We start from the raw sequence: 27741 nt of genomic DNA on the forward strand, positions 1-27741 counted from the left end.
TGCTGGATCGGGGCCTCACACTGGTGCCGAATGGCGCTGGGGACAGTCAACACCTCCAGCTGGCGACGGAGCCGGCTCCCACAGGTGCCGCATGCGTCAGCTCGCCCCGCCGTGCGTGGGAGTGGAAGGAGCCCGGGATTCGTAAAAGAAGGTGTTCAGCCTTCCCCCCAGCCAGACCGCACGTGGCTCTGCCGTCTGCTTCCTGCTCCTCCCGCCCGCTCTTCAGCGCAGGCCGTGGCAATGCCTTACGCCTGCCAGCATAGGCGTACACACACGCGTGTGTTATGTGTGCTGGATGAGACGGCACTGCTGCTCCACGGGGTGGGTAACGCTGCCGGGGTGGGGGGGCAGCCTGGCCAAAGAGCCAGGTCGTCTCCATCCCGGCAGGGAGCGGATGCCGCTCGGCTGGTGTGTCGTGCCGGTGCCTCAGCGGCGGCTGCTGTATCAGCTGGGGTCTGCAGCAGGAGATCGGGGACCTGGTGGCCGGTCCCATGGGGCTGGTGGCCAGTCTCAGCCACGGAGTTATTTGCAGTGGCAACTGATGGTGCTCAAGGAGGGAAGGAGAGGGCATCTCACCTTCGCCAGCCTCCCAGGAGAAACCGATCATCCCTCAGGGAGCTAAAACATCTCCCTGCCTGAACACAACCGTGGGGAGATGCAGGATATCCTGACGGGGCAAAATAAAAGGGAGAAGGATCAGCTCACACGATGCCGTGGCCCATCTTTACACAGAGACCCCCCGGCTCTGCCAGCACATGCAGACGCACCCCAGCCCGCATGCTCAACACCCCCCCCCCCCGGGCTGACACGCTCGCCAGGATTACACGGGGATTAGCAGAGAGCAGTCTACCAGAAATCGAGAGGGAATACAACCAGCCAGGAGCACAGGCACCGAAAAAGCCCACAGCACCCTCCAGACACGGCTGACAAGCAGGAGACGGAGCATCGCTGATGCCGTGCAGAGGCAGGGAGCGAGAGGGAGGTCACTCGCACACTCCTCCATAACAATAGCAAATAAAGGAACGGAGAGGCTTTGTTGTGCTGGGGAAAAATCTAGCAAGAATTGGGGAAAAAAAAACCCCAAAACCTCATTGCGGCCAGCTGTCCGCCTCCTCCACCCAACACAAACCGCGTGGACCGATGGTGCTGCGAGCTGCGAGGAATTCCTGTTTCTGAGTGCTTGCAAGGATGAAACGAAAAGGTCGGAGGAAAAAGGCAGCGCTGCCAGCTCATGATTTTGTCATTAGTCTCACAGTGTTGGACGCAGATTTTAAAGCCCCAGCTGTGGGAGTCGTGGGATATGCGAGAGCTTGGCTTGCAGTAAAAGGTACATTGCTAGACCTCATGTTTTGTGGGGGGGGGAAAAAGTGAAAATATGACTCAAATACATCCTGATGGCTTAAAATGAAGATCAGAAAGAAGAACATAAATAGTTTGGAGTTTGTTTTTTTTTTTTTTTTTAACCCAGTAAGTTAGACTTGTGATTTTACAGGCAGACCACTGCTCTCCACAGTAGGAATACCAGGACTGCCTTGATACACTGTGTGTGCGGGATAAATATATTAAAGTTGTGCGAGTTGCTCAGATGCTGTGCTAACACTGGTTGTAAAAATCACCTTAGATATAAGGCAGGCTCCTTGGGGAAGGGGCTAAGTGCACTCAACAAATAATGAATAGAAATAAAAATAAATATCAAATGGCCCATAAAATCAAACAATAATGGTAACTAAAAAGTTCCTGGATTTGCTGTGAGATATAAAATCCCATCAGCGGTCTAAAATAACGAGAAATACCCCCTTTTGGTTCCTTCTCCACATGACACAAGTCAGCGCGCCTGGTCACCAGAGTAGTTATGGAATACATCTTCCTTCCAGCATCGTATAAATGCATTTTTCATGCTTTGAGAGACCTTCTGGGGTTCAATTTAACTGTGATCTGGGGAACATGTGAAAGGCATTTACAGCATGCGGCACAGCCTGGTTTTTCCTGCAGGGGAAGCAGAGGTGTAACATTCACAGCTCCCATCCGCTGACCCACCTGGGACGGAGAGGTCCGCAGCGAGCGGGCAGCCTGGCTGGGCTAGCTATCAGCAGGGCTGCTTTATTGCTGTGCGTTTATCGAACCAAATTAGATGCACTTAAAATATCTATGTGGACCTAAAAATAATAAAGGGAAAGCGTTTATTTTAAACCTTTTAAAGAGCGGGGTGTGCTGCAAAGCTAAAAGCTACAGAAAGCGGCCCCAGGAGAAAGTGGAAGGTATCAAATGAAGCAGAGCTGGTGTCTGAGGAAGCAGGACAAGCGCAAGGGGTTGGGAAGGAGGGGCAGGAGCCCCCAGACACCAACAAAATGCACCAAGCAACCGTCAAGGTAGGGGGAGAGCTGGGGTGGGAGCCACACTTGCTCCCGCAGCTCCAGCAGCACTGCCTGGCGGATAAAGGGCACAAGGGTGAAACACTGCGGACGGACTGCTGCAGGCTCTGCCGATGACTTACGGCATTAACTTTCATCCACTGCCTCTCCCCGCGCTGACATCTCCTCTTCTGTGTAGGTTGGGTCTAAAATAACAGGGCCCCGAGGTCCTGGCTGGGGTCTCCGTGCGCCGCAGCAATACAAATAGCAAATTAATAAGTACTGCTTCCTTTTCTCCCAAAGGTTTTACGAGGCTTAATTAATGAATGTCTGTAAAAAGCATTTGGAGCTGGGAATGAAATGTGCTGTGGAAATGCCAAATATTTTTAATGCTCCAGCAGATTTAGAAGGTTTAAATAAGAAAAATACACAGCTTCGCCTCTGAAACAGATTGCTCTCCTTGAAGTGGAGGGCTCCAGAACATGAAGTTTTCATCAGGCTGACTTGAAAGAGCATTTTCACGGCTTTCCAAGTACGTTTATTCTCATGTACGAATTCCCCCTTTCCCTTATACAGATGTGGACACCGAGGCATGGGAAATCAAAGAAATTTACCCCCGGTCGTTGGCAGAGCCATCGCTATGAATAATTTCCTGATTTCCACTCCGACCGGAATGCCCTCTAGACCGTCCGCTCTCTCCAGATGCACGCCGGCTTTAAAAATTACACGGACCCCGCGACACTTGGCCGTGTCTCCACCGGTTGCTTTAGGGAGAGCTGGGAGAGACTCTGATGCCGACCATGTGTGGGGATGCGGGGCGGCGAAGGCATCTTTGGCATCGAGACGGCACAGCCGGAGTGCTGCGATCTCCAACAACAAGACTGCACCCTCTGGAGGGTACTGTTGCTCTTGCAGAAAGCATTTATGGCAATAAAACCTGGTCCATAATCATCCGGATGGCGTGGCAGGAGGCTTCGTCCCCAGGGTGATGAGGAACAGGGTTGTCCCCACAGTCCCGGGCTGGTTGCACACACGATGGTCCCTGCAGGAGACATTTAATGGTTGCAGGTGAAATCCCAAGGGAAAGCATGAAGCGGTTGGGCGCAGGCTGCGGGCAGGGGCCATCAGCTGCTGTTGGATAATGGTCAGCTGGAGGGTGCTGGCACGAAGAGGCCCATGGCGGCCTGTGGGGTGCTGACAGACCCCCGGGACCCCTCAGCCATGGGGCAGTGACAGACCCCCCCTCCCCACATCCCCTCAGCCCCCGGGTCCCCTCAGCCGAGGGATGGGGACAGACCCCAAGGTCCTCTCAGCCACGGGACCGTGACAGCCCTCAGAGACCCCGTGGCCACGGGGAAGTGACAGACCCCCTGGCTCCATGGCTGTGGGATGGTGACAGCCCCCCTGGCCCCTTCAGCTGTGGGGTGCTCACAGCCCCGGGGCCTCCTCAGCTGTGGGGAGGCAACAGACGCCCGGGCCCCCTCAGCCCTGGGGAAGCGACAGCCCCTGGGCCCCCTCAGCCGCGGGGCGGTGACAGGCCCCGGTGACAGGCCCCGGTGGCGGCGGGGCGGCGCCAGGCCCGGCGGGAGCAGAACGGCTCCCCGGTTCCCGCCGCGGGCCCCGCTCGCTCCTGCGCCTTTAACGCGGCGGCTCCCGCCGCCTCCCAGCTCGGGGCCCGGCGGCGGCGGCGGCAGCGCAGCGAAGATGGCGGAGTCCGGCGGGGCCGAGTTCGCCGCGGAGCGGCCGAGCAGGTGAGCGGGGCTCAGGCGCGGCCTAGGCCGGGGGTCCGAGGGCGGGCGGCGGCGGCGGAGCGGAGCGCGGGGGCCCGGCCGCGGCGGTGGGCGGGGGCCGGGTGGGCCCGGCGGCTTCCCCGCTTTCCTCCGGCGCCGACAAACGCCCCTGTATTAATTTATTTTGCCTTTATTTTTGGCGTTGCCGCTCCCCGGGGGTTCTGGTGAGGTGGAGAGCTCGGCCTGGTGTCCTGGGGAGGGGGGACACACGGATGGATGGGGAGGCCTGAGTAGGGCCCGGTGGCTGTGGGTCCTCTGAAAGATAATGATAATAATAACGCTTTGCCTGGTGGAGTTTATGAGGACGAAAACTGACGTTTGAGGGAGACTGTAAAACAGCGAATATTGTGAATCAGACCTAGACCCCGCTTAGGTAGGGTTTGTAGAGTCACTGGCTTTGTGGGTTTACAGAGACACCAGGTTCATAGGTTTACAGAGACACCAAGTTTTGGGTGTTTCAGGCCCGTTCTGTTGCCCCCCGTCCCCTCTGTTGTCCCCCCAGGCTGCAAACCCCTCTCTGGGTCTCTGGTTTTGGTCCCCGTGGGGTCACTCAGCCTTGGAAGGTGTTTTGGTGGGTGGATGGTTGTAGTGGTACCTGTATGTGGAGGAGTTTCTGTTCCCAGGGCTTTTCTATCTGTCATCATCCAAAAGTTACCGTGTTGGACGGTGTTCAGAAAGTTGTGTTGTCTGTCTCTCGGATGTTTTGCTGTCAACCTGTCACTTTGCTTCAAAGCATCATTTATCCTCAACTTAACTCTCTCTGTGTTCACTCCTGAAATAACCACCCTGTATGTCATGCCAGAGAGAGGGAAGCTCCTACAGTCATTGTTCAGCACTGGAGAAGCCTGTCTGAATTCTCACCATATATATAAATAAATATATTTTTTTTTCCCTAATGACCACCTGTGTAATTTATATGCTGTGTTGCCTGGGGCATTTCATTTTATCTCTCTGCATCTTCTTTTTCTTCCCTCTCAGAACAGGAACAGCAGCACTTTGTTCACACGGGTGTCAGTGGGACCGCTTGCTCGGCGCTTGGAATTTTCTTGGTGCTAGGTGTGTAGCAGTGAGAAATGGAAGTAATTTGTTTCAGGGCTGTGATAAATCACCCAGACTGGAGCTGCAGCAGTTTTGTTCCCTGAGCTGTAGCTCTGTCGTGTTCCCTATTGCTGCGTGTTTATTTTCTTTGTTAATTTTAAAGTAAAGCCTGTTGAAATTTGGATACTGTTTCTTGTTGGTTGTTAGTCTTGTGTTTTAGAGGATGGATTTATTGGAGAATATAGGGGAGAAACCCAATGGGGGACGTTGGATATGCCGTGTCGTCTCTATAGAGCGAGAGGAGAATTTCAAGGGCATTCCCTGTCAACAATGATTCCTTGTTAGGTGCTTCCACTTGTGACTTTTTTGCACTTACTGAGTATTTACTCTCTAAGGCAAAAGGACAAAGTCCTCTCTTGCTGTTACACACATGCCATTTCGGTGGTGCGCTGTTACTCAAACAGCACGGACAGAATTTCCATCTTTGGAATTGCTACCGCATGGCTGCTGCTAGTTACCCGTAAGTGTGCTAGCTTCCCCAAAGCAAGAAAATTAACTTGTCTGCTGGGGATCCTGCGTTTTCTTTCAATAAGGAGCATGCTGCCCCAGATGGTATGGGCAAAAGCCTTTGGCACACTGATGGCATGAGATAAGGCCATTACTGTGCATTGAAAAGCAAATGGCCCAAATCTTCTATTTTGAAATAAACTTGCTTTTTTTTTTTTTTTCTTGTTTTTTTTCCCCTCTATGGATAGAATTTCATGAGTTACAAATGGCTTTCATATTTTACTCCCAACCCTCAGTATCATGTGGAGGGAGAGTTTCAGGCTACATAATTCACTGTGTAATACTGTGCTGCTCCTGAAGATGTGCTTTGAGATTGGTGAACAAGTACAGAGGAAACAGTGAAATCCATCGGTACCCTCGGTAAGAGAAGTTCTCTGTGCTTTAGACAACAAGGCACATGAATTCTGCTGCAGTGTTGGTTAGGTAGGGTTGTACAAAGCAGAATGACAAAGATCTAGGAAAAACATCTCTTGAGATGCTGGAGAGGATGTTATCTGGCAGGCCTTTAAGCAGGAATTCATCGGGGTGTCCAGACAAGTTGTGCAGGAGAGCTGTGTGTCTCTCAAATCGGGAATAATCCCTTGAAGAAAGGAAGGCAGCCAGGTTGTATAAACACTTTTCAAAAACCTCCCTAATATTGTTACATGCTGGCGTGTTTGCTGAAAGCGGTCCCACCTGTCAAAACCAGAATGAATGGGTGAGGGAGACCTGCAGGTCTTCCTTATCTAAAAGTACATATGTCTGGGATCACATCAAGAGAAAGTTGACCTGAACTCCTCTAACCTTATTCCTTCTGAAGAAAGTGGTGGGAGAGAGCGAGCAAATGTACAGGAGGATGGAGTAAAACCACGTTGGGGGAAGATAATGATAAGGGCTGTGAGTGTGCTTTGGTTTTGTCCTCCTGTAATCTTATATAGCTTCAATCTTCAATTAGACCTTTTCTTTTTTCTTTTTAAACTGTTCAGAGTTTAGTTTTGTGTGGTTTCTATGTTCTATACTCTGCCACATGGCAATTTTAAAACAGATTTAGTTGTTAGATCTGGTAGATGTGGTGTAAATGTTTACACTCTAATTGAATCACTGTAAAAATAACTGCTGCTTTCCTTTTCAACATTGGGAGACTTCTGAGCTGGAGGTTTTATTTAGACCAAAAGTAAACTTCAGTGATTCTTTAAAGGTTCCTGTCTTACCTCCAAGTGTTGCGTAGCATTAACTGCTTTGTAAGGAAGAGCCTCACATCACGGGATGATGGCTAAGGAGTCTTTTCCAATTTCTCATTTATATGGAAGCTAAATGCTGAACTTGCACAGAAATCAGTGAGCTTTAAGAAAAGCTGCTGCTGTGCTTCTGGTGGTCTTGGGTTATTCCGTTCAGATGACGCAGTGAGGGTGGCACAAAGCCTGTGCAGAACTGAACTGCCCAAGGAGCTGGGAAACATAATGATGTTTAGAATGGGCATGAGCCTGTCAGAAGGTAAGTGCAGAGGATTTAGGTAACGAGGGAAAGGGGCTACAAGCAGCCGCAGCGGCAAGAGGATTTGATTCTGGAACTGAATTGGAATTGGTGTTACAGTGCCAAATGCTGGGGCAGCTGCAGCATCTGCTAGAAAACAGGACTTCTTTAGTTTGAATTAAAGCGATGGTAGGTTTTTCTTCTGTCATCCACTGTTTCATCATTTTATGTTGCTTTTGCTTGAGATCCCTAGCTGCTCAGAGGCAATAATCTGGAGGGTGGAGGTGCAGGGAGACGAGAGGCATGCTGCGGGTCACTGCACGCTGTAGTACCTACTCTGCATGTAACTAGTCCCGTCGTTTTTATTGCAAAACTGCCCAGAGGATGCAATCGGATGCCGCAGAAACAGGCTGAGACAAACACTGGTCCGAGTACCTCGTACTCTGATTTTGAAGTTTTTTCTAAGTTTTTCCAAGGCATGGAGCAAAGAGCCCGGTATGGTTGTGTGGGAGAAGGTTGCAGAGTGATTTGTGTGGTGGGGGGAACTTTCTGCCCTGCCAGGGGCTGCTGCCAGAGCTGAAACGGGCCGTCCCCAGGGGGAACGTGACCCAGCCATTGCTGACTTGTGACGAGCCGGGAAGCTGAGACAGGTCCTGACGGATCTTCAGATTAAAGTGGTGGTAGCTGCGCCACGGATCAGCTTTGCTCTGTTTATGAAGGCAAAAACGCGATGCTGGAGTGGGGTGGATGGAAGAACAGGGGTGGAGGGAAGAGCAGGGTGGTATCTAGAAGGCCAGCAGTGAAGCAGTGCTTGGCGCTGGGCTGGGTGTCACTTTTGGGGTGGCCTTGGTGGCTCTGCTGTGCTTCCCGACACCACTAGGTGCCTCTCGGCCTTTGCACAGCGGCTCTGCCACGGGTGCTGCTGGGAGAGGTGTGCAGGGGATGGCGGGCGCAGAAAATACCCGCTTGCAACTCCTGGCTGCTAAAACAGCCGTGGTGGTGTGTTGTAAAAGGATGGTTCTGCTTTTTGCAGTTTTTTGATCCGACATCGTTGTAGCTTTTCTTTTTCTAGAGCCAGGGTTGGCAGGGTTTGACCATATGGTGGAGGAAACATGGAACTGTTTAAAGCAGCACTGTCAGCAGGAGTATTGAGTGTATAAAGAGCCTGTACATAGCCGTGTACCGTGGATACACAGGCAAATTTTACGTGGTGTAAAATCCACCGTCCTTCTGGGGGTCCTTGTGTGGCTGGCTGAGCTTGGGAGCAACAGAGAGCAGCTGACTTTTTCATTGCTGTGATACTGCCTGGGGCTGCCAGAGTAATTTATATGCTTAGAGTGATTTTTATATTTGCTCAGTTTGTTCCTGGCTCAGCGGGATTAGGTTTGGGGCTGACAAGAATATAATCACGGTAAAGTTTGGGGGGGTGGGATAGTACCTTCCCATTCTTGCTCATTGTAAAAATACAGGTTGAGATTGTGGAACGGCGGGATGTTGTTAGTGATGGGTGATGTGTGTTGCCTGCGCCGGCTCCATGTGCTCTGCTGCCCGAGAAGGTTTGGGGCAGGATGCCCCAGGAAAATCCCTGTACAGGATAAGATCCTCTGCGATAGCTCTGGATATGGGTAGACAGAAGAGAAATGGCAGATCCTGGGGAATGATCTCAGCCCGACATTTTGTGCCCCTCCAAGACCCCAATGTGCAAATTTGGGCTTGTGGAGCCCCTACCTGAGAGCTGCATTGGCCACTTTGGTTGCTGAATGAAGAGGACCAAACTGCTTTTCCTATTTGTCCCTGCACCATCATAAAGATGACTCTGGCTCTGTGACAAACATTTTTAAGAATCTTCTTCTTTCTTCCACCCCCCCCCCAAATTTGTCCCAGGTACAGCACGTACTGACCAGTCCCTCACGTTGAAACTCCACGAGGTGGCACAGAGTTTAATGTGTTCATATATTTCACCCTCCACTTTTTTGTTCCATGCTCCAATGCTCCATTTTACCAGGCCAGCCAGCTTTTGACAGACATCCAGTTTTATTAGTGCTTTTAGCAGTAACCAAAATCCCACCTCCTTTGGCTTGCAAACAACCTACCGATTGAAGCCTGGGAGCAAAATCTATTCATGTGTGTGTGTCTGCTGGGCCCTGTGTGAGTCCAGCTTGGAAAAAAAAGAAAAACATAGATTTGGAAATGTGTCTGGGACTTCTCAGGGGACAAAAAAATAATATTTAAAAAAAAAAAATTGAAAAGCCTCTTGCTTCAACTTGCTGCCTTACCTTTGGGTTATAGGGTTTCCTTGGTTCCAGCTTGGGAGAGGCAGGATGCAGATAAGCAAATAAGGGGATCAGCAGGACCTGATTCAGAAAGCACTTAAAAATGAAACATTAAGGTACCTCCTGGCTTCTATGAGATATGTCTTTAATTGCCGTTTTCACTAAATGCAAGGCTGAATCAGGCGTGGGTTGTGTGGCAGTGGAGAGCGTGGGAGCCCAGCGGTGCCCAGTCCCATTCCAGCGTCAGGCAGTCCATCTTTTGAGACCACAGTTCCCTCTTTGTGAGAGGGCCAAGCCTACTGGGTCCCTGTAATGCAAATAAAAAAGCTTGGTTTGTTGGGCTTTGTTCTTTCTTTAAAATAGTGAATGTTACTTCTTCTCCCTTTGCCAAATGCTAACTTTCCCTAAATTTTGAGACTTGAAGTGTAAAAGACTAAAGGCAAGACTTGTCAAACTTCACTATTCAACTTCAGGCACTTTACAGAAGACCATTTTTTACACACAAAGTATTACTCCTTTGAAAACTCAGACCGATTTATAATCTCTTTATTTGAGCACTTCAAATTGCTAGTCACTTCTACATAGAGATATTAGTCTCAGGCTTTCTACTTGTGTTTATTGCCTTTGATGAAAGAGAGAGTGTCAGGAGAGGAAAATGAGTGGAGGCAGAGGGGAGGCATAGGAGAAATTAAGGGAAGGAGGTGGAAAAGGGAACAAAGAAATCAATTATATGATTTTGCTCACATATCTTTCCTAAGGATGATTATGCTTCTCTGGAAAGCATCCCCTCATTCAATGTGTTAATATTTAATTAGTTGCTGATCATTAAGTGCTTATTGTTGTTGCTAATTTGGACAGGGAAGCAATGGTAAATGGTGTTTCTGATGGGATGCTGGTGACAATCTTGCTTGCTGCTGGGAATGTAAGTAGGTTAACAGGGCAGGTATTTTTAAGTCTCATTGCCTGGCAGCATCTGATCTTCCTTGCACCCAAAGTTCAAGGAAACCTCTCGATGCCTTTTTGTAGGGGGGGGTGCGCGAAGGCCATGAGTGTGTTGTCCAAAAGTCCCAATACGAGTCCATGAAACAGCAAAGCTAGAGTAAAGGGTTTAGCCTTTTTGCCCTAACGTAACATTTGTTAGTGTGAGGTGCTGAAAACTCATTTTCATCATTTGGGCATGTGATATAAAGCCTCAGGATCTGAAATATTATAGTAACCATGGCTACCAGTGACTTATCTGAGGGAGTTTGACTTTTGTTTTGATTTTAAGTGTCTTAATTGTAGTTTAAAAATCAGAATCTGAATGTGTTTTTTACTTAGGCATGAAACTAAAGGCATTAAATGATTTGCATTATTAAAATATCTATAATGCTGCCTTTCAAAGGTTCTTAAAGAAGGTCCTTAATATTCATACCCTATGTTCTAAATAAAGTTACTCTTCAGCTTTATGTTAGTTCTGCTGCTCTCACCAGAAAAAATTTCTTGCAGGCTTGAGTGCTCAGAAGGTGCCTCCCTGGGTGTTTTGCAATCCTGAGTCCTTTGTTTATCCACTGAAAAGCTGTGGCACTACGTACTTGATGCATGGGAACACACACACGTGTGCATACACACACACACACACACATATGCTGCTGCTGCTGCTGCTGCTTTTCCTCCCTCTTCTTTTGTACCCCAGCCATGCCCCGCGGGGTCCTACCTTTAGAGCTTGTGTTTACTGTAGAGGCTGGCTGTTGGAATTTTGCCCTGCTTAGAAATCTTGCCAACCCCTTTCAGTTTCTCCCATATGAAAAATTACCAAGCACCACCTGCCCAGAGAGTGGGAAAACGCGGGTGAATATTAGCAAGGATGCTGAACTGGGATGGAGAGTGAGCCTCGCTAGCACCGAACTATCCCTCCTTCCAAGGAGGCCCATGTTATAAAAGAAGAGTAGGAAGATGACAGGCAGTTGTGTGGCAAAAGATTTTTCTTATTTAATTCAATCACTGAAATGTTATAATCTGGCCTGGTATAATTCTCTCCATTTGTACTTGTGCAGTAGTTGCAAACATGCTGAAATATGAACTCATGCTTGGTAAGCCTTTAATTCCAGCTTTGATGTTTTTAATCATCAGTACAGATTTGGTAAAAATGATTCATTAGCTTGAAATGCATCTTGGATTACACGTGATGTTGTGGAGCATTGAGGAGGCAGAGGCAGGGGACGGTTGTTCTTTGGGCTGTTCTTTGGGCCTCATCTGAACTGATTCTTGAAGTATGGCCCTGAAATATGTCTCAGCCCCTCACCCTTTGGGTGCCCAGCCCTGCATTCAGATGCCTCCTCACTGCATCTGTTTCTGGTCAAAAAAATCAAGCAGTCGTCGCTCAGAAACATGTCAGCTAAGGACGTGCTCAGCGTGCTTGGGGCAAGAATGAGCACATGGCCCAGCTCCTGTAATAGGCACAGCAGCAGGAGGAGGATTTCTGAGCCTGTTTGCCTTCCCTACCTGCTGTCTGGCTGGAACCACTCCCTTAACCCTTGCTTTAACATTTTCACAAGCCTGCAATGTGTGTATGGTTTTGGGTTGATTTTCCCCAAGCTACGGTCAAATACGCCATGCTGAACTCTATCCTGCAGTGCTTGGAGAGGATTGAAAACAAGCTGGCTTCAGAGCAGCGGCTTGGAGACAAATCCTCAGTCCTATTACTTGTACCCTGGCAGTCCCTTTTTGAAAGTCGGGTACTGGCGATGTTATCAGAGTCTTTGAGGGTGCTGCCCAAAATGGATCGCCCTTCTGAATCAGCGTAACTATTGAATTCTAGCTGCCCCCACCATTCGTGCAATGGATGCAGTTACATGAATATAAAGGTGCCTTTCACTGCTACAGCTATTTCCATATGGAAAGTGGGATTTCTGTTCCGGTAAAGTCACCTTTATACCAATATATTCATGTTAGAGGCCCCGATCACGTAAACATTGACTTGCACATCACAGTGGGACGTGCAGTGGAAGTGCTGCTTGATGTGAATATGATTTTTTTATGTTTTACATTTTTTCAAAGGATAAATTTGACTGGGTGCAGCCAGACACACTTGACCCCACTCTGAGCTAGTGTGCTCAGCCCCTGCCGAAGGATGCTTCGGCCACAGAAACCTCTGCAAAGCTCTGCGGCAGAGGACGGACTTCACTCAGTGCCGTCCTTTTGAGGACAAAGACGAAAAACTGAGGAAAATTCCAGAAGCTCTCCAGCCCTGCCTCCATCAGAAAGGGAAGGGGGAAGGAGCAGAATAAACACACTCTCACTATTGTGTGGTGAAAGGCTTTTATCTTGGAGGCATGTTCTGAACTGCCGAGAAGTAGATGCAACTCTTCCGAAGTTTGTCTGCAAGGCTGCTTCTTCTGTAACAAATTGTTAAGCAACAAGTACACGGCATATTCAGATCTCAAATAAGATAGGGACAGCCTCACAAAGGCACTTTCAGATGTTCAAGGCTTCCTTTTGTGCTTATTTGTATTATTTTTTTCAGTCTCTGACATCCAACTGCTACCTTTCTTCTTCCTCTCTTCCTAACTCAGCGCAAGGAGTGGAAAGCAAGGCCATGTGCCATAATGCACACCGCTGCTATGGCGTGCCCCGTGGTACAGCAGCCTGCTTTGACCCAAGCCTGCTTTTATCACAAACCCCTTTTACTAACCGTGGTGCAAACAGCATTTGTTGCTGTTTTCTCACCTCTCCTCCCTCCAGCTCGGTGTTTGTAAAGTCTCTTACTTGATTTCTCCTGCTTTGTGTGGATTTTATTTTGCTTCCAGCTTATGTGTTTCTTCTAAAAATTCTTTTTTTTTTCCCAGACTGAAGAAAACCGTACATTATCAGTGTTTCTCTTACTGTTCAGTTTTGTTTTGTCTTTTCTCCACCCCCCCCACCCCCCCCCTCCGCCCCGAGGATTGTGTAATCATTGGATCCTTTTATTCTATACCTGTAAATAGACAAAGGAACTAGTACAGGGAGTTTTTTTCAGGGGTAGCTGTTCACAATTACCTATCGAAATGAATCTCACATGCAAACATGTTTATTCCAGCACAGAAATATCTACCTACCCAGCTTTAGTCCTCCATCTACCTTAAACATACACTCTGGTTATCAACAGTGCCTGTAAAAGTTAATTGAGAAAAAGGAAAAAAAAAAAAAAAAAGAGAAATGTTTGTTCAGGTAAAGCTTGTTGTTTGAAGAGGCACCTGTGATGGGAACGTTGGGGATATAGTGAAAGCAATCCTACATGGGTAAGCCCTTAGGCTGGGAAAAGGAATACTTAAAATTCATATGAAAAAAAAAAAAAACCTGAAGAAAATTCCCACGAGAAGAATCCTGCAGGAGATCAAGTCTAATGAAGTTACGGTAAACTCAGGAGTTACTATCTCCCAGATGAGCCGCCAGAGCTCTCTGTGTGTATTTTACCTGTCCAGCGTGAAGCAAAATGGGTTTGCTCGGTGAACGATACTATGTTCAGAGGCAAGATCATTTCCTTGCTTATGCTCGATGTTTCCTCCAGCAAATCAAAGCCATTGTTCCAGAGAGGAGAGTAAAATGAGTTTGACGTGATGAATATTCATGTACTCGCTCCTTCCAATCTCCTTCCTCTTTCACCATGGGAAGAGCTGGAGTGGATAGATGTTTCTTGGCTCGCGGAGTAATGGATAAAGGTCTTGTCAGCAACTGACTTTTTGCTAATCCTTCTTATTATAGGAAGGATGTTGTAGCTGGACTCCGCTCTCTGAACTAAGACTTTTTAGTATGCTTTGACTTTAAGATAGGAATTTCAGATCTGTGCTACAAGAAGCACAACTGACTGGTATCAGTCATCCCAGTAGGAACTTGTATGAATTTTAAGGCACGTTCCCAAGCCTGAGGAGTTTTGAAACAGACTGCAAAGATTTGATATCTGCATCCTGCAGCATCCCAGAGAGCTCTAGAGCTACTCGCACAAAGCAGCTTCCCTCTCAATGCTCTGATGAACATCACAGATTTCCCCTAACTCCCTCTTCTGTAAAGCTAGCAGGAAATTGCAATCCGATAAGTTAGGCAAGTAGCAAGTCCTGACCATTGTTCCTTATTGTTTGAGGATTGTTTACATCCCCTTTTTTGTTATCCCATCTCCCTGACTCTTCTCTGACCTTGCCTACTTGTTTCGTCCATTGTGTGTGGCTTTTGTTGTTGTTTGGGTAGTGAACTTTTAGGGACAGTTGCTAGCAGAGGATGGGATAATACAGCCCCTAGCACACTGGGACCTAGTCTCTGTACTATTTATTTTTGGCTTTATTGGTTTATGCTACCTAAATGGTAATAAGCCTTTAAGCACAGTGTACTCTCCCACTGCGGACTTGGGAGCAAGTAATGCAGCTTTCCAGATTCAGTCTGATCTGCTTGGGATTTTTGTTATGTCATGCTTCCATAAAATATTTCTTAAAATGCAGAGACCAGATAGCAGGGTGCTTCTGAAAACACGAAACTCATCCTGAATACTGATTCTTGTGCATGTTTTCTTCCCAGAAGGACTTGGATCTTGATCCTGAAAAGTAGTTCAGCGTTGGATTAAATTTGCAAATGAATTTAGGATTTCATGCTTCTGTTGGCGTGAGTGGACCCCGTTCAGCGGGCAGGGCATGCTAGCCTACTATTGCCTTACTCAGGAAATCAGCAGCATAATTGTAGTTATTTTCAGAGGAGCACAGAGCACCTAATAGTCTTTTCCACTTGTGCAGAGATACTGCTGAGGTTCATCTCCAAATGCAGCGTTCATTGCACATTGACAAGTGCATCTGAGGCCAAGTGAATCTAAGAATGATGCTCTCTGCGCTGGGGAATATGTGTGAGAGGCATTGGGAAAACCAAGGAAATATTTACACTGGGAGGGGACTGTTTACAGTGCAGTTCAAACAGCTGATGTTATTTAGAGCAGCCAGTCCTATGTAATATTTTGTTTTTGCTCTTCATGAGGGTCAGGCATCAGGAAAGGATCAAATAGGGCTAGCAGGGCTGTCCTTGGACGGTACGGAGTATCTAACAGCTGCAGGCAGGATAGGTGGTGAGAAGAACAAGCAACTGTGAATCAGTCTCGTGGTTGAAGTCAAGGTCAGGGTGGACTCTGGGGTAGTTGTAGTGTGGGGACACCAATGTTCATTGGAGCTTTTGGCCCCGCTAGCTGGTGTTTGCATGGTCTCTGAAGCCCCTGTGTGCTGCAGCGTGACGGGTTGTCAGTAATGCGAAAGTATAATTTAAAACTTTGGAAGTCTCTTTTGTACTGGGAGAAGGGAATACAACTGAAGTACTGATGTCATGATGTTCTGTGTGGCTATTGAGCTGGGAATTTGCGCTCCAACTGTTCATGTTACAGTATCTTCCCCAGCATGCTTTGTAGGTATACCACATATTGTTTTAATTTAAAACCAGCCTGTCTCTCTTGTTCTGTTTTTAGCATGGCTGACAAGAACAGCACCCTGAAATGCACGTTCTCTGCTCCTGGCCACAGCACCACTCTACTGCAGGGACTGGCCTCGCTCCGAGCTCAGGCTCAGCTGCTTGATGTCATCCTCACTATAAATAATGAAGTGTTTCAGGTTCATAAAGTTGTCTTGGCTGCCTGCAGTGACTATTTCAGGTGAGAATCTGATAGGGAAGCAGGCATTTTTACCTTTCCCATCAGTTTTCTGTTTCCCCATCCTCCCCTACCCCGACCTCCCCACCATGCCCCAAAATCACACCCACGCACAACCCTCTGGAGGTACGGTTTGCCCCGCAGACCTTGGTGGGATTACCTGCAGGCATGTAGAGGCTCGGAGTCAGTCCCTCTGCACGCAGATGAGGTTTGTTTGACTACAGCTGCTGGGCCAAGATGCGAGTTCAAGCCCAGGTCCTGAACCCACCTGGGCAGCATGGATAGGTGCTCTGCCTGATGAAGGAAACAGGATTTTGCCCTGGAGCTACTTGAGCTGATTGCAAAGTGGCAGCAATCTGAAATGAGTCATCCCATTGAACGATGGTGCCCATTGTAAATACACTCATGTTATCTTTAAATACCACTGATCTGTCTATAGTGCTTACTGTTCACAGGCTGAAGAGTGCGATGCATTGTGTGTGTGTGTGTGTGTGTATTCCCCAAACCCCAGGACATTGGGGAGAATTGTCCTATCATGAAGCATGGAGAGGAGTTTTCTCAGCCAAATTAATGCAGAGTGAGCCAACTGCGGAGCAGGAAATTCAGTCTTAAGTGAAAATTGGTATTCATCCATCTCTCCTCTGTCAAACTCCTTTGTAATGGTTCTCTGACTTGGAAGAAGGTTCTCTGACTTGGAATGACTTCTCCTTTGAGTTGGGGATCTTTTCTGGTAGCACCAGTGGCAGTGTCAAGTGAGGGGCGTGCTGGAGGCGAGGGGTGTAGGGGAGGTTCAGAACAACAGAGAACTCCTGGGTGTTGTTCTAGACTGCAGGCAGTAGCGAGGGAGGGTGGAGAAGGGCTGGTCAAGGGGGTTTGCAATCCCTTGCCGTCTAGGTTCCTTCCTGACTTGAGCAGGTAACCAAGAGCAAGGGACTTTAGTGTCCCTTGGCATATCTCCTGGATCCCTTCGCCCATTTCTTCAGCTGCTGTGATGATGTCTGTCTTATGTACGCACAAATTTTCTAGGCCATTCCCTTCTCTCTCCCTTCGGTAACATAAACCTCCCAACCTTATCACTCTCCCTAATGGGCATGCAATTAATGATGGAGCTGATCTCCCACCAAATGCTAATAGCACTATTTGTATTCATAAATGCTGTATGCAGTGCCACTGCTAGTGTGTTTTCACTGTCGAACTATAATTGCTGAGTAGGTTTCTTGTTATAACTTCTGTGGTGCTAAGGAAGGTTGTCCTGGGGAACAATGACAGAATAATCGAGCTTTTGAAAATACGCTGGTTTTATGCAGAAGGGGGGAGGGAAAAGAGCGAAACTGAGGCATTTATATAATCAGCAGTTTAGAACCGTAACACTTTTTAAAGGAATTGCATTCTATCTGATGAATTGTCTTCATCATGGCAACAATAATGCTTTTCTTTCGTTATGCACGTTCAGCTCTGTATAGCTAATGCACGAGTACACATATGTCTGCATATCCTCTGGGGCAAGGGATCAGGGCAGCACACTGTTCTGTGACATGGGATATGCAGGGGGATTTTAGCAGAATGCTCTCATCTGCTATATGGACAAATAATTGCGAACAGTATTCCTGGTCACTCGGTTACAGAAAGCTGATTTAATATGCAGATATTTCCTTATTTAGGTCATTTAGGATTTCTTGGGTTTATGCTGGACAGCAGCAGGTTTTCTAGCCTGGTTTGGACAGGAAACTTGGAACTCCTGTCTTTTGACAGTATTCCCAAGATATTCCTTTATTCCTGTGTTGATGCAGAAGAGCAGGGTCTGTTCAGCATTTTTTCTTGCACCTTAGAGTCACTGCACCTTCCTAAGGCAGCTCTAATGACACAGTGCTTTCACAACTAATTTACCTTTCCGATGGAAAAAGAATAGGTTATCGATGATGGGAAAACCTGCCCAAAATGTGCAGGCAGCTGCCAGCAATTTAAAAGGTCTTTTGTTTGACAGTCCATAGCCTTGCTGGGATGTGTGTACGATGGCAGTGAATGATGAAACTCCATGGGATGGTTCTTCCAGGAACCTGTTTTGACTTTGGTTTCCCCACAACTGCTACTGCTTGTTCTATACTACACAGAGCACAAACCTTTGCCCCTGAGCTATCCATATATAACAAAACCTGCTGAAATTTCATGTAAACGTATTAAAAAAACCAAATATGCAGTTATGTCACCATCACGCCCACAGGCCCCGTAGCTGGGAAATGCAGCGCCGCTCTAGAAGAGCAGTTTACGAGATGTCTGTGTGCAGTCCTTGGCGTGGTGTGTGCTTCCTGTGGAATTTAGAAGCCTCCCAAGGAGGTGATCTAGGGCCTAATCTCTGCGTGGCCTGGTCAACTGATGTGCTTGCAGCTGTGCTGTAACCAAATCTTTTCTTTTTTTTTTTCTTTTTTTTTTAATTGCCTGTTAGCCCCCTGCTGTCATACTGCGACATGACAGACGTTTTCTGAAGTGGCTGCAACTCGTATTTTCTTACGGCATTGGGAATGAACCTTGGAGGGGAGGTTCTGTTGTGTTTACCAAAGCTGTTCCTAAGATGTGTTACATCTGCAGTATTTAAGCCATTTCATAGCTAGCCTATGCTATAACGGGCTGAAATCTTTGCCTAAAGGCAGTGCTGCAGGCAAGCTCAGAGGATCTAAACACAGGTTTCTTCCAAAGTGTATTCTTTCTTTGTGCTTACAAATCCTGCATACTTTAACTCTTTAGGGTCTGGTTACTGATCTCTGCTGGTGCAGATCCCGTTGTATCCTTTGGTTCTTGAATATCATGGATTCATCTGTGTCCAGTGTACTACAGTCCCTGCTCTGGTAGCTGTACCTACTTCTTGAGGCTTTGTCCTGTGGACCACTCTTATTTATGCTGCCAGATTGAAAAACTTAACTTTCTGGTAGCTGAATATTACTTCTCAGTGCACTGTTTATGCAAGCTTTACGTAAGTAATTGCATACTCTAATTTCTCCTGGCTTTTAGAGATTTAGCCTTGATTTATTTCCCCCCCTTCCCCATCCTCCCTAAGAGAATCAGTATGTTTAAAAAAATAAAATAAAACTCTGAAGTGATGCATCATTTTATGTGTATTTAAAATGGGGGAAAATTTTTGTTTGTGTTCTTGACCTCCAGGGCAATGTTCACAGGCGGGATGAGAGAAGCCAGCCAAGATGTGATTGAACTGAAAGGTGTATCTGCAAAAGGACTGAAACACATAATAGACTTTGCATACAGTGCTGAAGTGACTCTTGATCTTGACTGTATTCAGGATGTGCTGGGAGCTGCTGTCTTCCTCCAGATGGTGCCTGTCGTGGAGCTCTGCGAAGAATTTCTGAAGTCTGCCATGAGCGTAGAAACGTGTCTCAATATCGGGCAGATGGCCACCACCTTTAGCCTTGCATCCTTGAAGGAATCAGTAGATGCATTCACTTTTAGGCATTTCCTCCAGATCTCCGAGGAAGAGGATTTCCTCCACCTGCCGCTGGAGCGCCTTGTTTTCTTCTTGCAGAGCAATAAGCTGAAAAGCTGCAGTGAAATAGACCTCTTCCGTGCTGCCGTCCGCTGGCTGCAATATGACCCGACCCGCCGTGCCAATGCCAGCCAGGTCCTCTGCCACATCCGCTTCCCGCTGATGAAGTCCTCAGAGCTGGTGGACAGTGTCCAGACCTTGGACATCATGGTGGAAGATGTCTTGTGCCGGCAGTATTTGCTGGAGGCTTTCAATTACCAGATCCTGCCCTTCCGTCAGCACGAGATGCAATCCCCTCGGACCACCATCCGCTCGGATGTCCTGTCCCTCATCACCTTTGGCGGCACTCCCTACACTGATAACGACCGCACTGTGAGCTGCAAAGTCTACTACCTGCCGGATGCCAGCGTGCGCCAGTTTAAGGAGCTGACGGAAATGGAGGTGGGCAGCAGCCACTCCTGCGTGGCTGTGCTCGACAACTTTGTCTACATTGTAGGAGGGCAGCACCTGCAGTACCGGAGCGGCGAGGGAGCTGTGGATATCTGCTACCGTTATGATCCGCACCTCAACCAGTGGCTGCGCATTCAGGCCATGCAGGAGAGCAGGATCCAGTTCCAACTCAACGTCCTCCATGGCATGGTGTATGCCACTGGTGGGAGAAACCGGTCGGGGAGCTTGGCTTCCGTAGAGAAGTATTGCCCCAAAAATAACGAGTGGACTTACGTGTGCTCCCTGAAACGCAGGACGTGGGGGCATGCTGGAGCCACGGTGGGAGACAAATTGTACATATCAGGTGGGTATGGCATTTCAGTGGAAGACAAAAAAGCCCTGCACTGTTACGACCCCGCCGTGGATCAGTGGGAGTTTAAAACCCCAATGAACGAACCCAGAGTTCTGCATGCCATGGTCAGTGCCAATAATAGGATTTATGCTCTGGGAGGCCGCATGGACCACGTTGACCGTTGCTTTGATGTTTTGGCTGTGGAATATTACGTGCCTGAAACAGACCAATGGACAACGGTGAGCCCTATGCGCGCAGGTCAGTCGGAAGCTGGCTGTTGTTTACTAGAAAAAAAGATTTATATTGTAGGAGGGTACAATTGGCATCTGAACAATGTTACAAGCATTGTGCAGGTGTATAATACAGAAACTGATGAATGGGAAAGGGACCTGCATTTTCCAGAATCTTTTGCTGGGATAGCATGCGCTCCTGTTATACTACCGCAGGTAACGACCCAGAGATAACTCTGCGTGACTGCGTCAGCCCGTGAAATCACCTCGTGTTGCATGTTATCAGGATGCTGTGTTGTTTCTTTGTTGTTTGCAAATGGTATTGTGCATTTTGTGGGTGAGGGAAGGAGAAAAATCGCTTGTGTTCCCTCCTCCATAAAGTCCCTCCTCCTCTTATGTAGTGTTCTGGCAAGCATGTTTCATCGGAAGCACTTGTCAGCTAGTTAGACTTAACAGATGTTACAGCTGGAAAAAGCTTTTCTCTTTTTTTTTTCTTTCTTTTGATGGGGGGGGTGCATTTTGCCAGCTTTTCATTTTTTTTAACAATGTTACACATTGCAAACATTGACAGCTCAGGAGTAACTAACTACTGTGGTATGTTTCAAAGAGTTCAGGTGTGATTTTTATCAATAGCTCCAAAAATCATTGTATGTCACTTAGTTGTTTTTTAGCAAACAAAAAAAACCAAAACCTGTATAACATACTGACCTCCAGAAGCAATAAAGGGACAGTGGGAGCTAGAAGAGCTCAGGTGCTTGGATTATGAAATCATATTCTTGCTTTTCAAAGGTGACTCTTTTTTTCCTCCGCCCTCCTAAAAGGGGAACGCTTATCCCTGCACACCTCCGGTCGCCGTTGATTCTTCATTTGCTTGGATTGCGCTGCAATTCCAGATCCCTTCCTCACCCCCTCCAGATCGCAGCATGATACTCAAGTCCAGAAATTCTCCCTTAATTGGGGCATCCAGAGCTTGCAACACTAAAGCCATGTCGATAGCTTGATTACATGTAAACGGGCATGATATTTTTTTTAATAAGTGCCAAACATTTCTTTGGCTTTACTGGCAATAAGAGCTCTGCAGCTGTTCCTCTGGGCTGAGCCACTAAAGCAGAGAGCACCTGGAGTTTCTGATTGAGACCTTTGCCTTTCTGATCGCTCCACCAATACGCGCTCATCCAAACTCTTTTGGTACCGTGAAGGAGGTGGGTGCTCCTTGTTCGTAGGCTTGAAGGTTTTCTCCCTTGACATGTAAATAAGATACTTGACATCATAATATGATGGAAGTCAAAGTGGAATGGGTTTTTTTGTTGTTGCCAGTGGGTATTTTAAATGAAGAGATTAATTTTAAGATGACTCTGCCATTTTTGTAAAATCTGTGTTTACTGCACAGAATACTGTTACTTCCTGAACTTTCCTTTCCTCCAAGCCATTTTTTCTAATTAATTTGACTGATTAATGAATTTAAAGTTTCTCCTTTTATCAGGTATTCTGTTTCAAGGGCTTTGTTTTGTACCTGTAGAAGTTTGATTTTGATGTATGCAGTCCTCTTTTTAGAGAAACTGTTGCATTCTGCTGTTAAATAAATACTGTGCTGTAACCTTTAAAGACAATATGTAATGTCTGTTCTGCTAACGAATCACTGAGCAGGTCTGTGGAAAGCATGAACTCCATACCTCAGATTCACTTAAAGATATTTTTCTTTATTAATAAAATCAAAGCACCTTTGGGTATGTTACGGTGAGAGCACATGTTCCTTAGTTAAGCTCTGCATTCTAAATTTTAGATAAAGTGATGGCATAGTTTCATCTGTTCCTATCTATTTGCTGGTTTGCCAATAATAAATTAATGAAAAGTACTTGTTGTTGTATAATATGCTAAAGTCAGTGGGCAAGCTCCGCTTTCTAGCTCTTAGGCAGCTAATTCACTCCATTCTCTGTTCATTTGGTCTGGCATAGAAGCTAGAAACACTCCAAAACAATCTTGGCAGATAACAAGCACATTTTGAAAGGATGAACTGTAACTCAATACAAGCTTCAAAGTTACAAAATAATGGATTTTCTTTTTTTAATGCTTCCATATGTTTATGAAAAGGGTACTTTCTTAGGTTAGTAACAAATGGAAGGTTACTTGCTTTCCTATTTGCAAATACGATTAATCCTCTTACGAGTGTGTCATTCCTTCATCATTGCCTTCTTAAAACACTTAAGTATTCTTCCCTATTTTATTTAAATTTTCCTACCAAAAGCATTTCTATGGCAGGAATTGATGGTTTGGGTGTTCTCTAATAACTGAGTTTTTCTGAATGTGCAGCCGTAGTGCTCATAAGCCACACTACGTCCGATGACTGGAGAACCTGTGCGATGACCATAGTTGGCATCTCTTCGTAAGGAAACCGTGCTTTATTTTTCCCTTCAAGCTTCTAAGGTACGTGTGCGTGTCGGAGGGGATGAAAAAAAGAAAAATCCTTGGAAAAAAGGAACCTGGGAAAGGTTTCCAGGCTCTTTCACTGAGGCTTGTGACAAAGCACTGCTGTGTACCACCTCTCTTTGTTACTGGAATGTTCTTTTTATATAATATAAATAATTATTTTTCATAACGTTAGCTAGAAATATTCTAGCTGTTCTAAATTTAGCTAAAATATTTGTGGAAGTGCATCTCATCTGTATTGATAATAAAGTTTGTTTTACCCCTGTGAAGTATGCAGTTGTGGCTCTGGGCTGTTCTGTGCATAACCTGTCTGTTATTCTGAAAATCAACTGATTTGATTCTTTTGCTGTATTGAAACGACTTGACAGCCAGATGAAGGTCTTCACATAAATATCTAAGCGATCGTGCTCCGTGGGTTGGAGAAAACGCTTCGCAAGATGCCCCGCATGAAAAGCAAGTGGCCTGGGCTCCTCTCTTCCTCAAGAATGAGCAAAGCCAGATAAATGTTTGATTGCACTCGGAGTCATTTATTAGTCTCAGAGCAGCAATAAACATTATAGGGGTAAACCTGATTTGGTACATTTTAAAATACCCTTGAACAGATGGGGAACAGTAAAAGCACAGCATCATTAGTTCTAGGTATTTGCAGAGTATGCACGTCCCATTAGGGACTCCTGTCATGGCCAGGATAATAGCTTCTGTCTTCTCTGATGTTTTATGGGCCTGAAATTGTACTTAAAACTATAAAGAAAGAAAGCACTAGAACTCTTGGCAGGGTGCAGAATGGCTGGAGATTGGGAATGTCTGCATCCTATTAATGGTGTCACTGACCCTTTTCCAGAGGGTCTGTCGGCTCAGCAAGCCGACTGTCATTTCTCCCTATCCTAGAACCTTGCTAATTCGCGCAGACGTGTCCTAGCTTTCATACTGAGGTCCTGGAAGTTTAATGGCAGCGGAAAATTTCATTTCTTTGATTTACAATGAATGAAGGCACTCCTACTAGCTCTTAGTACCCTGGTGCTGATTTAAAACGATGCTATGCAACAGAACTGCTCGGGACCTCTTGTAAGCCACATCAAACCTCATCAGACGTTTCCACTTCCATGTCTGTGATAAGGTCTTTAGTTGCTGAAACTCTGCAAACTTTAGGGACATTTATCATGCTAGGATTATTGAAGCCAGACTACTGTCAGAATAAATAAAACATGTTTCCCAGTGCAACTCTAATTATGATTTTTAGCCAGTTGTGTAATGTGCAGAACTTTATTTACAATAAATCTTCCAGTTGCTTGCATAAATGAATGAGATTTCATCACTTGTGACTTAAGGACCAGGAAAAGTTAATGTGGCTTCATAAATTTACAGTCTAGCCTGGGTGTGTTGGCATGTCAGGCGAGTGAGGGAGCGGAACCGGCTAGCGTTGCCTTCCTAAGAGGGCTCAGCTATCTTGAATTTCACCTGGGAGCATATATATATATCATATAGACATCTCTCCCTTCAAGTTATTTTTTACAGACACAGCTTAGATTCTGCTCTGCATTTTAATAGTGAGTAGGCACAGTATCATCCCACAGACTCCAGAACTTTTGTTTCTCATTCCAAACTAATAACTGAGTTTCAGTAACACAAGTTTGGCACTTTTCAGTTTAATATTTCAACTTTAGGGAGTTTCACAGAGAAGTTTTAAAATTTATTTGTGGGGCGGGTATGATTTCAACTGCTCCAACATCGAGTGTTCCATAAAATGAACATGAAATGTGCTTTCTGCTTGGAAACAGCTGCTGGTTTAGCTGTGCAACCTGAAATTAGCCTCAGATTGTAAGACAAAGGGTAAAGACTTAGTAGAGAGCGACGGTGGGGGCCTGCAGGAGGGCAGCGGTGGAGTAGTGTGTGCAGTTTGCAATGGAAAATAGAAAAGCTGTGAGAGCAAAAGTTTTCAGAAGGTTTTTATAAGCTGTAGAGAGCAAATCAAAGGTTCTTGGCTCAGTCCCTGAGGCTTTGCAGTTGCTATTTCACACCCAGGCCCCTGTCACGTAATTAGCTAGAACTAGTTTGTATGGCTCCTTAAAAAATGAAAATCTTTTTTGCTTGTTTATGCAGGCTACCAGCCAGTCTGCTTCTGGCTACACTGCTCTATATCTGGAGCAATTCCTTTGAAGTCACTGGAGTCGCACTACATTAACACTGGAGTACCTAGAGCAGAATTTATCCATTTAGCTGAGTTTAATATTTTTGATATGTATCTTCCGGTCACGATGCTTTGAAAAATGTACTAAAAACTATTTTACATGTATGTTTGTAATCAGGCTGCTAATCTGTGTCTCCCTACAAAGTTTGCAATTATTAGCTTTAAATGCATCCTTCTTTTCCCTCCCCCCCCCCCCCCCCCCCCTTTGCCTGGGGTCTTGTTTAAACATGTGATCCTCCTTATGGATGCAGATTTACTCTTTGGCAGTATCAGTACTTGCATTCAGTATTAGTGCCTTAAGGATAGTGGTTTACAACTGGATTTAGAAGGAATGTATGAATTTCACTGAGGTTTGGAAGAGAGAAATTTGCCCCATGGTGCTGTTAGCATGTCTGGACCTTAATTTTGCATGCTTTGGGGTTCTCACGTGATGAAAGCTTCTCTATGCCAAAAGCATGTACTGGCTATTTCTTAGGAAGAAAATCAGAGCATGTCCCATGGAAGGGGGGTCAGGTTTAGTCCTTGGATGAGTAGAGATGCTCTCCACGTGTAAGCACATGTGTGTTTGCCCATGAATTGTGCAGGCTAGGGCAAGCTGTCCTGTGCTTCTTGCAACCTTCCTCTGCTTTTATGGGGCTGATCCATGTTTGAGGCTTTTCCTTGTGGTATCCGAGTCTTTCTGGAAGCCTGGTGAGTTCTGTTGGACTGCAGCTGTTGCAGTTACATTGGGGGTAAGAGAGGGAAGGAAGGACGACTCTGTCTTTCCCGCTTTTGTTGGTAGTAAGTGTCCACCTGTTGTAGAAATGTGTCCACCCATTGTATCGTGAATGACCATCAAAGCAAACCTTGATCCCAGGCCAGATGTTCGGCAGGTTTTCAGCTCAAGGCTTATAGCTTGCAGTGGAGAACCTCCCATTTTCACAGTGAAAAATAAGTTGTTACATTCCTTCTGAGGACTTTTCAGGACACCAATTAGAGTTCGAGCGAATGACTCGCTGCTGCTATCCAAGAGGCCCGAAAGGAACTTCTTAGAAATGCACTTTTTTCGAGGCACGGTTCCCTCATCTGCAAAGCCCAGAGGCTTGCAAGTAGCGCAAGGCATGCATTCTGGGAGGCACTTCAGATGGTATTTCAGTCCAGCGTAGAGTTTGCTGTTAAATGTACGCGTAGGTATTTTGCTGAAATAGGGTATAACTGCCATGCACTGATGTGCTCTGCTGAACTGCAGCCTTAAAATGGCTACACCCAGATCTGCACTACAGACTTTGCAAGAGAAAACTGCCACTGTCCCTAATCCCATCCAGCGGGTTTATCAATGCAGCTTGTTTTGCTTTGGTAGCAGGAAGAGGGAGGGAGAAAGGAGGCACTTATACTTTACGGCTACAAAAGAGTTTGTAAGCACGGCTGCATCATAGAAGAAATGAATTGCTGATAGGACACACCACTGTTCCTGTCCCAGTAAAGCAGTCCTCGTAGAGATGTAACCTATGCTGCATTTGCACAACTTATTTGTTTGGTGTGCAAGTGAAATTGCTGTGCGTAGGGCAAAGAGAACGGCTCTGTCCCAGAAGTTGTGCGGTTTCACACCAGGGATTGTTGCCTACCCTATAGCTGTTTTATTATACCTGAGTGCTCAGGAAACATCTGCAAAAAAAGTTCGGATTTTAAATCTGTTACTTGTCACCCTTTTAGCACACGTCTCTAGAGCTGAACCGTGAGATTTAAAAAGAAAATATTTTCTGCTATGTTCTGTATAGAATATCACCAAATCTCTGAACTTTGATGTGACAGACGGCTATGGAAGGAAACATCTTGCGCTCTGCCGTGCTTCTCTGCCTGATCTACAATTTGATTTGCAATGCTGTAATCTCTTAGTGGTAAAAAAAGTATTTCCCAGTTTCCTGTTTGTTTCAATAAAGTGCACGATTCTCACTGGTGCCTCCCTTTTTAGTGCTGACTGTGACTTTGCCCGCATAGAAGACTTTGCCTACCATTCAAGCATTATCTTTGAAAGGAGATAGAGTGGCTGCCGCTTTACCGGCTCACCACATCACCTGAGCATCACGGGAATATGTCTTGCTTCAGTGGGGCATGAAGCCAAGCCTTGATTCTGGGAAAACTAACCGTAACAGAATCCTCTGTGTGGTTGCCAAAGTATTTCAGAGCACCAGAAGATACGGCTCGTAGAAATGAGAGTAATATCTTGTAGCAGTCGGTGTTTGCTTGCTTTCTGTAATTTTAGAATTTAAAGGGAATGGTAGAGAAACTAAATTGGAAGGATGATGAGGGAATATTGGTATAGAGGGCAGAACCGAGTGTTCTGTGTGACTCTGAGTTGGTTTGCTTGGACGGCTCATCGGATTTGATGAGCGGTGTAGAGAGGGTAATTAGGTGCTTTTATCTGCCCTCTGGAAACAAGGATATCTTCAATTAAAGAGATGGTCACAAATTACAAGTGAAACAAGAAAATGTCTTCCCCCTGAAAGTGTGATTTGGAGCTCAGTTCAAAATAGCATTGGA

The 27741-nt window shown here is 46.3% G+C and overlaps 1 protein-coding gene across 5 annotated transcripts; it reads left to right on the forward strand.

The window, feature by feature from the left end:
- Positions 1-3385: 3385 nt before the first annotated feature.
- On the forward strand, positions 3386-27137 carry KLHL26 (kelch like family member 26). Of its 5 annotated transcripts, XM_075776542.1 has the most exons (5): positions 3386-4102; positions 15923-16105; positions 19259-20634; positions 22917-23030; positions 26979-27137. In XM_075776542.1, exons 1-4 carry the CDS (start codon positions 3741-3743, stop codon positions 22991-22993), a joined length of 1998 nt encoding a protein of 665 aa, XP_075632657.1. In that variant the 5' UTR covers positions 3386-3740; the 3' UTR covers positions 22994-23030; positions 26979-27137. The 5 variants fall into 5 exon arrangements, with proteins under 5 accessions (XP_075632657.1, XP_075632655.1, XP_075632654.1 ...); XM_075776540.1 differs by lacking the exon at positions 26979-27137 and having other exon boundaries at positions 22917-23410; XM_075776539.1 differs by lacking the exons at positions 22917-23030; positions 26979-27137 and having other exon boundaries at positions 19259-22459.
- Positions 27138-27741: the final 604 nt, after the last annotated feature.

Source organism: Balearica regulorum, chromosome 26, assembly GCF_011004875.1.
Source record: "Balearica regulorum gibbericeps isolate bBalReg1 chromosome 26, bBalReg1.pri, whole genome shotgun sequence".
Taxonomy (NCBI): domain Eukaryota; kingdom Metazoa; phylum Chordata; class Aves; order Gruiformes; family Gruidae; genus Balearica; species Balearica regulorum.